Source organism: Gracilinanus agilis, chromosome 1 (genome assembly GCF_016433145.1).
Source record: "Gracilinanus agilis isolate LMUSP501 chromosome 1, AgileGrace, whole genome shotgun sequence".
Lineage (NCBI taxonomy): Eukaryota > Metazoa > Chordata > Mammalia > Didelphimorphia > Didelphidae > Gracilinanus > Gracilinanus agilis.
The window spans coordinates 384,984,905-384,995,412 of NC_058130.1; the positions used below are offsets into that span (position 1 = coordinate 384,984,905).

General features: G+C 43.2%; 1 protein-coding gene across 1 annotated transcript; it reads right to left on the minus strand.

Moving 5' to 3' along the window:
- Positions 1-7,396: 7,396 nt before the first annotated feature.
- On the minus strand, positions 7,397-8,824 carry RXFP3 (relaxin family peptide receptor 3). The gene has a single exon (XM_044681461.1). It carries the CDS (start codon positions 8,822-8,824, stop codon positions 7,397-7,399), a length of 1,428 nt encoding a protein of 475 aa, XP_044537396.1.
- Positions 8,825-10,508: the final 1,684 nt, after the last annotated feature.

Sequence of the window (10,508 nt, forward strand, 5' to 3'; positions counted from 1 at the left end):
CAAAAGCATAAATGTGGTACAAATTAGTTCTTAATCAATATGAGAGGATCATAAGGTTCTGACCATTGAATTTTAAGACAAACAGTGCCACATAGGAAGCATCTCATAATTGATAGAAAAGAATAGAGTCATATGTAAAACAGTAAGCTAGTCAAGAGTGAACTAGTCCAGAGAGTGGTAGGCCAGCCTAGGAGAGGAAGAACTTCAGTTCAAAGGATTCCACTTTGATAGCTGGAGACAAACCTGTGGGTGGAAATTGTTTTTGTGGAAGAAGGCAGAAAGCCTTTCCCCACTCCCCCTTTCCCTTTTTTCCCCCTTCCCTAGTATACCTCCCTCCCAGATCATCTACATGTCATTGAGGAAACTCAACCTATGATAGAGACCAGATCAATAGAAAACAATCTAGTCAGGCAGGCAGGATGGTCACCTGAGGAAAGGCAGCTTGAGGGAATGCAACCCCTCGTTTGGAGAGAAGTGCAGGCTCTGGCCTCCTCAGAAACACCAACCATAGGAGCCCAGCAGAGATTTAAACCTAAGGGAAATCTCATGCTATGAAAGGAGCAAAGAAATCCCAGTATCTATGTGTGAGTTTACCATATGTGTTCTCTATACATGTGCCTTACCATTTTATACTTTTAGTTTGTGTCCAGTCTGTACCCAAGACTTTTCAAGAAAATATTTTTGTAATTAATGTTTTTGTTATGCTATTTTAGTAAAACTCCTCAGTCAGCTCCTCATTTCCCTCCAGCAGCACTGCTAGGATTCAACTGCACCATCATCATGCCCACATACTAGCCACAATCCCTTCCCTATGCCCCCTTTTAGCTTCCTTTTGTGTTTATTTTCTTCCCCCATTAGACTTGAATATCCCTGAGGGCAAGGACTTTCTCTTTCTTATTGGTATCCCCAGAATTTAGCCCACTATCCAGCACATGGTAGTGTAAGAATACACAAATTAGATTTTTATGCTAATATGAAAGTTATAAAATAATATTGTGCTGATAGATTTAAAAATATTATAGCTTAAGTCAAAATTACCTTTAGCAGCTTTATTTACAAAGAGGTGGAAAGAGTGAAAGTGGAGAAATGTTAAGCAGAAGGTAGAGAATTGTCTAGCCTATCACCCTAAGTGCTACTCTGGTGTCCAGCTCAAACCTGGCAGGACTGGATAAGACCCAGTAATGTCTTCAGCAAGGGTTCCACCAACACAGCCTCCTCAGGGAAAGGAGGGCCTCTCTGGAACCAATCTTCCAGAAGCCAGGAAAGGAAGGCCAGCTACTCACCCAGCAAGCCAATGCAGGATCCAGGGAAAGAGTCTCCTCCTTCAGTCTAACTCACTGAAGCAGAGTTTCCCAAGATGAACTTCAAAGGACAAGACCAAAGACCAAGTCCAAAAGGTGAAATCCAAAAGCAAAGTCACAAGGTGAAGTCCCAAAGGCAAAGATCCCCAGACAGGAAATTCAGGACTTTTTATAATCCTTTTCCCACATCACTTCCTGTCCCTTTCTCTACAGTAAAGGAAACAATTATAGTCTTTCAATTTGCTTAGCAGGGCAGTGGCCTCTGGAGTTGTGACTTGCAACACTCTTGCTTAGTGTTAAGTAGGGGTGCTTAAGTTTTTGATCAATTAATTTAAAAGTTGCTGATTGCTAGACAAAGAAAATTTGATTCACTCTTCACAGTAGGTAACCTTAATAAATGTTTACTGTATTGCAGTGAATAGCATTGCTTAAAACCTAATTAAGTGGCAGCTTGTGGTTTCGGTGGATAGAGGACCAGGCCTGCCTGGAGGACATGGATTAAAATCTGGCCTCAGATACTTTCTAGCTATGTGACCCTGGGCAAGTCACTTAACCCCCATTGCCTAGCCCTTACCACTCTTCCGCCTTGGAACCATACACAATATTAATTCTAAAGCAGAAGGTAAGGTTGTTTCATTTTTTAAAAGTATTAGCTTGAGATCAATCCCCTCACTAGAAGCATATGTTGAGAGTAACCCAGATGGCATGCTACACTGTGGGGACATTCTATTTGTATCACACTTGTATCATAACTACATTGATCGGTTCATTATGCTTAGTTTTTGCTGTTAGCTACATTTTGCATACTGAATGTGAATATTTTGCATACTGTGTTTGCCTACTGATGGCAATAGAGCTTTGATTTTGTTTGATGTTATGCCTATTAGCATTATATGGATACACATTTACTAATCACATATGTGTAATATATCCTAAATTAAATTGAGACCCAGTTGCTGAAGCAGCCTGCCAAATGATGTTCTGTATTATTCTATGTTAACTGCATGTATTGTTAATGTATTTATCTTGTGAATGCCCCCCTAAAGGGAATGATATCATTTTGACTGATATCAACTCCACAAGACAGAGAAGAAAGGGATTATATTTTCTCTAGGGCCATAATACTGTCTTTAGGCAAAAAGTGAGCTAATCATTGTTAACAAGATGTGGTTCCTCACTTCCCCAGCCCCCAACAAAAGAAAGAAGGGGGAAAAGGGAGAATGGAGACAGATGAGGTCTGGATGGCATCCTTTTCTACTGCTTCCAGAAGGAAGGAAGGAGCAGGAACATCAGAAGTTTCAGAAACTCAAGGAATCCGCCCCCCCCCCCCCAATTCTGAGTCTAAATCAGATTAAACTCTAATTGGAAAATACACAACCAAATAAACTGAAATACAATAAAACATGGATGATGCTAAAATGTGGTTTTTCTAAGTCAATATGCAGCCCATAGGGATGCATATGTATGGCTTACTAGTCCCCTTTTCTATTAGAATTTGACCCCACTGTTTTGCACCATCACCTACCAGTGTTACATTTCAGTGATAATTCCTGCAGCACATACTTCTTTCAAAAGACTTGTAAGGAAATAATTCTTTGAACATAAAGCTTGCTACAAATGTGAGCCATCATGATTATTTCCACATGTCTTTTTTCCCTTAATGGTATGAGTTCCTTCAAGTCTGAGAACATTATTTTCCTATATAATTTTATAACCTTTACTATGCCAAGCAGATCACATTACATATAACAAGAGCTCTATATATTTTGTTATTTTTCAGTCATTTTGGTCTTGTCTATATCTTCCTGATCCTATTTAGGTTTTTTTTGGCAGAGATATTAGAATGGTCTGCCATTTCCTTCTCTAGATCATTGAACAGATGAGGAAACAGAGGCAAAGAGGGTTAACTGAGTTTGTCCAATGTCACACAGCTAGAAAGTGTCTGAGGCTGGATTTGAACTCGGAATCCCTGATTTCAAGTCCAGTGCTACTGTACAACCTTGCTGCTCCGCTCAATAAATATCCAAATAAATAAATATGAAATTATCTATGCATTGTCTCCATTAAAGTTCATATTTTCTTAGAGGCAAAAGATTGAAAATATGAGGCAATCAAAGAAAAGAGCAAAGCTAAGGGGAGAGGGAATGGACTGGGGAGAAAAACAGACTGAATGAGGAAAGGGTCCTGCATTAGGAGTCAAGAGGTCTGGTTTCTAGTTCCAACTGTCACAAACTCTTATAAGTGCCACCTTGAATAAGCCACTCAGCTCTCTGGGCTTTAGTTTTCTTGAATGTAAAATGAGTAGACTGGACAAATCAATATGTAATGACCTTTCTATCCCTAACATTCTATAAGAAGGAGAGTAAGTAGGGTGGAGGGCAAGAATGACAGAAGCCCAGTAAAGGGAGCCTGAGAGAATAAGGTAGGTCTTGTTCTAATTTGCCTACAGTCAGAAGGTAAACAGAATGACATTATTACTTGAATAACAAATATTGTTAACTGTAGATTTTCCCCAATTATTTTCTACCCTAGATAAAAGTAGAAATTGGCATCTTATATTTCTCATGACATTAGGACTGGAATAAAAGTAAACTCCATTAACTTCCCTTTCCTCTCTCTTTCTGCTCCCTCCTGACATTGCAACTCATTTGGCATAGCATTCTAACACAGGACACCTCAAAGGAGCAAGGGACAGATTCTCAAAAGTAGATGATTCACCTATCTCTAATATTCATTCTAAGAATTTTTAAGAGAAACAAACAAACAAACAAAAGCTCAGTGTCTTGTTTTAGCCTCTGGCTAAGGGGAGATTGTTAGGAGTCCTTTCCTTTTATTAAATTGACATTTGCCTCTCTGAGATTTCTATTCATATTTTCAGTTTTACTTATCAGGGCTAAACATAACAACTCAAACATCTCTTCCACACATAACCTCCATTCACATGTTTGAATACAGTTCTCATAATCCCACTAAACTTTCTCTTATCTGGACTGCACATAATCAGTTTCCTTAATTGCATCTTGCACGGTATAGTTTCCAATTCTTTAACTATTCTGATAATTCTCTCTTTACCCAGTAGGACATGTATAGCCAGAACTGGGCATTGAGTTCAAGGGTCTCTTTCATTTCACAATAGCCATATACCAGTTTTTATTGAAAGAGAGCTGTCCTGGAAAAATCGAATAGAGAGCTGCCCTCAGGAACATCAGAATTCAAGTGCCCCTTCCTTTTCCTCCCACATACTCTGTCTCAGGAATTCTCCCTCCCCAGAAGGTTACTTCTTTTCTAACTGAGTGCACCAGGCAACTCTCTAAGACAATATAAACTGTAAAGCAGGTGATGACCTTCATTGGAAGGGGAATTTCTCTCCTGGGGAGCTCCCTGAAGAGATGAAATCACAGGTTGGGCCTAATGATGCTGAAACGGCTGCCACAATGGGAGGTTACATCTGCTGGAATCCTTGTCCCAAAAATTGTTTGACTAATTGGTATAATTTGACCAGAACTTAGGCAAGACAAAGATTTGGAGTGAAATGATCAGCAGCACTTCTCCTGTGTCCTGAGAGGGATCTGGCAAGTGGATGGGTCTGTAGATGATCCCAATTCCTTAAATAACTGTAGCCTGACATGGACTTTTACATGGAATGCACATTTTTAGAATAAATGTGCATGATTAACATTTTTTCAAGGCAAGATATAGAAAACATGATATGTTCAAAATGGTTTGAAGTTTTGGAAAGAGGACACAAGGTAGCGCAGTAATTGCAATCCTATGATTACAATTATTTTCAATATTTTACAATGTGAGAGAAACAATCCTGTTTGGCAGGGAGGTCTTTAGAGTCACATTCGAGTTTGAATCCTAGTTTTACTTATTTGCTACATGACCTGGGTCAAGCCACTGACCATCACCTGGCCCCCCGGTTTGAATATTTAAAATAAGGATCATAGCTGCACTACTTACCTCACAGAGTGACTGTGAAGAATACTTTGTGAATCTGAAAACATTAGCGAATACCTATTCCTACTGAAAACACTAGAAAGCACAGGAATAAAAGGTCCTTTCCTCAAAATAACAAGTGGTATTTATTTAAAACCATCAGCAAGCATCATTTGCAATGAGGACAAGTTAGAAGCCTTCCAAATAAGATCAGGAGCGAAGTAAAGATACCCATTATCACCTCTTTTATTCAATATTGTACTAGAAATGCTAGCGGGTAGCAATTAGAGGTGAAAATGTTAAAGTCTGTAAATTGATATTAACAACAACCCCTGCTCTTTCTTTGAGGAATTCAAGATGTCTACAGAGAGAAGTAATTTGTACTTCCTCTTGGGACCAGGTTTGATTTTTTTTTTTTTTTGGTTGGTTGGTTGGTTTTTTACCAGGGACTAAGTGAAAAATGAGTTCAAGATCCCCCCTTGGAAAACCAATTCTCTTGAGTTATCTTGGGGTGTGTCATTTCTAGGGAAGGCTCTCTAAAAAGAAAGGATGTTTCTGAGGCTGTGACCTCACAGACAACTCAACGGGTTTACTTGACAAGACTCTGGGGCTTGAATAACACAGAGCCTTGGGGATCTGTGGCTTGAGCTGGCTTAGTTTTTTCTGGGGCTTTCACTGACCTGCAGTTCAGCTTCTCACCACCTTGCAGCTTCCAGCATCCTATCCCTAGGACAAACTTTGGTGCTGCTGTCCCCTCCCTACCCGCCAAGTCCCTTTCCTCCACCTCCCTTCACCTCCTATTCCCCCGCCCCCAGTCAGAGTTCTTTCAGACAACTTTTTGCTGTTTTCTCCTATCACCAAAAAAGCACCCACTTGCCTTGCCCCTTTAAGTTCAGCTTCTCTTCTCGAAGAGATGCTTCTGCCTCAATGGGATATCATTTAGATGCTGCTTTATTTAAAAACATATACAAACAACTCCATCTCCCAAGCAAACACCCAAACAAAATCAATGTCATTTACTATATGGTTTCTGCCATTTCAGAGGGCCTTCACCACTGACAAGCAGAGGGCGGGGGTCTATGGGGCTCTCCAAGAGAGTTGGCCAGATTAAGGTCCCTGGTTGAGTCCAAGTACAGAATGGAGATTTACCATCTCAATGTCCCCCTACTCCCACAAATCCTGTTTAGTCTTCTTTCCAGATTACAAAAGCTTAGAGTTAGGGGCTGAGCCCCCAGAGTCTGCTCAGAAGTAGAGTCCTCCCAAAAAGAAGGTAGGAGGGGAATTTCTGAAGATGTCCCCACAAGTCAGCCCCGGCCAAGTCTTTTAGGGTCTTGAATGATCCAAGGAGGCTCTTGACCACAGTGAACTTCCTCCTGGCTTTACAAGAAGAGATCGTTCCTTTGGGAGGGGCTGGGGGTGGAGAGAGATTTCTCATGTTTGAAAAGGAATCTCCCCTACTAGGGAGAAATCACTTTGAAGTTTTACTCTCCTCTGATAACTTGCTCTTTCTGGGAAGGAAGGACAAAAGATTGCAGCTCTCAACCCAATAGGACTTCTCTTTCCCTAACTCTGGGAGCGGTGGGTAGCCTTGGAGTCCAGAGAGAAAAGTGGAAGCGTTTCTCAAGGACTCAAAGCTCACACAGGTCTATTTAACTCCATCTCCTACTAGCAGCCTTTGCCAGTTCCCCTTCTCCCATTACCTAGTGTCAACAAGAATGGACTTATTTAGGATCTGGAACAGTTTCTCATCCAAGCAAAGGGAGGAAGAAGGCACAGAGCACCACAATTTACCTCTTGGTGGAACTTTAGATCGCTTTAGCGTATTTTTTTTTTTTTTTTGTGCGATTTGATTCCTAAGCTTCTATCTCCTTATTCTTTGGCGGGTGCTCAGAGTCACCTTGGCAATCTGGTTCATTTTCCATCCTACTTGGACCCAGCGTCTACTTTCACTGATTCTTTCCAGTTTGTCCTGCTTCTGTGCCCTCTGTCTGTGTCTGTGTTTCTGTGTCTATGGCCGTCTATCTCTCCGACTCTGTTTCTGTCTGTGTTTGTCTCTTTGTCTCTGTCTCTGCCTCTCCCATACCCCTGCCAGGGAAATCACTTACTCCGCTCCATACCTCCCCCTTCCACTTCTCTCTCTGTTCAGCCCTCTTCCTTTAGTAGCGTTGTTCCTCTGAGCTAGTGGGTAGCAAATCATAGCGACCTCCGTTGTAGACGACGACTCCGGGTGGGCAGTAGAGGAGGTCCGGCTCCACTGAGGCATGCAGGGGCGCCAGGGTCTGCAGGGCTTGTTCCTCGGGTTCAGGTTTAGTAGTGGCAGTGAAGGGGCGCATGCTAGTTAGCGAGGGAGATGCGATGCGCCAAAGCAGGCTTTTAAGCGCCTTGCGAAACTCTCGGCGCATGAGACAATAGAGGATGGGGTTGAGGCAACTGTTACAGTGGGCTAGGCACACGCTCACTGGGAACACATACACCTGGCTTAGGAAGTACTCCTGGCTGAAATGCACCACATTCAGCTTGATTAGGATACCCCAGGTAGTCAGAGCCTGGTTAGGCAGCCAACACAAGAAGAACGATAGTACGACGATAGTTACCGACTTAGTGACTTTAGAACGCCTCCTGGCACTGGCTCCAGCCGCACTGTTGAGTCCTTCTCCAGAAGCACTGGCAGTACCTGGCGCAACGCCGGCGCCTCCGCCTCTGTAAACAGGACGTTCAGAGATGAAACGCACCAGTAGCAGGTAGCAGAGACTGATCACCCCTAGCGGCAGCACGAAGCCTAGTAGCACCTTCTGTGTGTGGTACAACCCCAGCCAGATCTGAGCATCCCCAACCCGTGGCTTGTCCGGGAAACGTACCAGGCAGAGTTCCTCGTCCATCACCGTGGCAGTGGTGGAGAAGATGGCATGGGGCAAAGAGGCCAGCACAGCCAAGACCCAGATCAACACGCAGAGAACCTTGGCTGAAAAGCAACAGTCATCTGCTCTGCCCAACCCAAGGACTCGTCTCCAGCCACCTCCCCGACCCCGTCCTCGGGGTCGGCGGCTCTTGAGAGCAGAGGCCACAGAATGGTAGCGCGCGACACTCATGGCAGTAAGGAAGAAGACACTGGCGTACATGTTTATACCTGTCACAGTAGAGACTATCTTGCACATGGCCTTGCCAAAGGGCCAGGTGAAGTCAAGAGCGTTCTCTACTGCCCAAAAGGGTAGGGTGAGCACGAACTGGAAGTCGGTCAGGGCCAGACTGGTGACAAAGAGGTTTATGGAGGATTTACGCCAGCCCTGCTTGCTTTTCATCAGATACAAAACTAGAAGGTTGCCCACCAGCCCCAACGCACACACCACTGAATACACCACACTGAGGACAATCCGCACCACCGCTCCAGCTGGGCCGTCAGTGCCAGTGCTCCCGCGGATGCCTGAACCCGGGAACTGCCCTGCCATACCCTCTGGTTTCTCCAACTCAAGGCCCCGTGGCAGGTCCCTCATCATTAGTGAAGCGTTGCCACTTGCATTTCCCAGCTCTAGCGAGTCCTGGAACAGGCCCAGGAAGCCAGGCCAACCAGAAACAGCCTCCTTCATCTTGACGGTGAGTCTATCCAGTTAGGGCCATGACCTAATAACTAAGATTGCAGCAAGTCCGATTTAATCCTTGCACAGCCTCTGGAGTTCCCCCCCGGACCGGTTCTTTCTCAGAACAGCAGCCACTAAGTACCACAAAGTGATTGGCCAAACGACAAGACTGGCCTCTGGGGGCTTCTCAGCAAAGACTTGTCTGCAACTGTTGAACGCTGAGTCTTGGCGCGAGAAGAATAGAGCTCTAAAACTGGAGCAGGAAGATAGCAGAGGAGAGCTTTGGGACTGTATGGTTCCCTGGCTAGGGACTTTCAAACTGAGGTGTCCACTGTCTGATCTATATTATCAACTTTCTCTTCTCGTTCAAAGATCAGCTGCCAAGAAAGGATTGAATAATTTCAGGATCGCTCCACGGATATCCTTGTAGTTTCCAGTTTATTCTCAAAACAAAACAAAACTATAAATCAACAAAACCAAACAAATCTTTTTTCCTACTTGGTTCTCTGCTGCCACAAGTTTTCCCGTGGATTGTCTTCTAAGGAAGAGATTTCGGTCTGGAAGGATCACTTCTCTCTCAGTCACTCCCTCTCTCTACTGTACTTAACTCCCAGTGAGTTGTAAGCAGCTCTCTCTCGAGTTTTATTTGCACCCACCGCAGCCTCAGCTTCAGGCTCAGAAGAGCATGCGCACTCATCAGCCAGCGAGAGAGATGCTCAGGAGGGGGAGCTTTCCGAGGTTCTGAATCAGGAACTTCCACACCCATAGTATCTGCAGTTGCATTGGGGGACAATTGCGACGTACATCCCCTCTCTTTAACCCTTATTTTCCTTCATTGGAGGAATTCAATTTTTACTTTTGATCTTTTTTGACTTTTTTCAGTTTGTCTGTTCTATCAAAAATAGTATTTTCTCCCCCCCCCCTTTTTTTTTAACACAACTCCCCACCCTCCACTCTGGCAATCATCGGAAAGAAGAACGAAAGAAAAACTGCAAATCTCCCTTTCATTTTTTCAGTATGGGCAAAAAGAGTGGTCTCTTTTTTCTCTCTAATCTTGGTTCTAACCCCGACCATAATGGATATGCTGAGCCTTTATCTAAGGAATAAAAATTGCTTGAGATTTTGAAACCATTTCTATTTCCTTTTCTTTAATTACATGGTCATTTCATCTGACAACTGCAATTACTTGCTCATTCTAAGATGTCAAGAAGAATTCTGAATACATCTCTTTATAGAGTCCAAGCTTAGATGGTTTACAGAGGCAAATTTTTACTACATCATTCCTGGATTCTGAAAGGTGAAGCTTTGCAATTAGTTCAAAGGGAGCTTGTATCAGATTCATAGAGCTTTCCAATTATTCCATTCACATCATTTCTGAGGCCCCCTCACTGAAGGTTTTCCATCCTGAAGACATTTTAATGGACACTCCAACCCCTTCCCCCCCACCCACTTTTTGCTATGTCTTTGGAAAATAAAACCTTTGAATCAATGGGAAAGAGTTTGATATGATGAAATTGCTTAGTTAACACTAACATTTGAGGCAAGTTTAAGTGCTTTCTATCTTTTGTAGGTTTATTCCACCCCTGAAAAGATACCATTGCCAAGAGCTTCTCCACCAGGGGGAGACTGGTATTAAAAGAATTTTTCAAAATCCTTTCCTTTCCTTTTTCCTTTTTCCTCCCCTCCCCTCTCC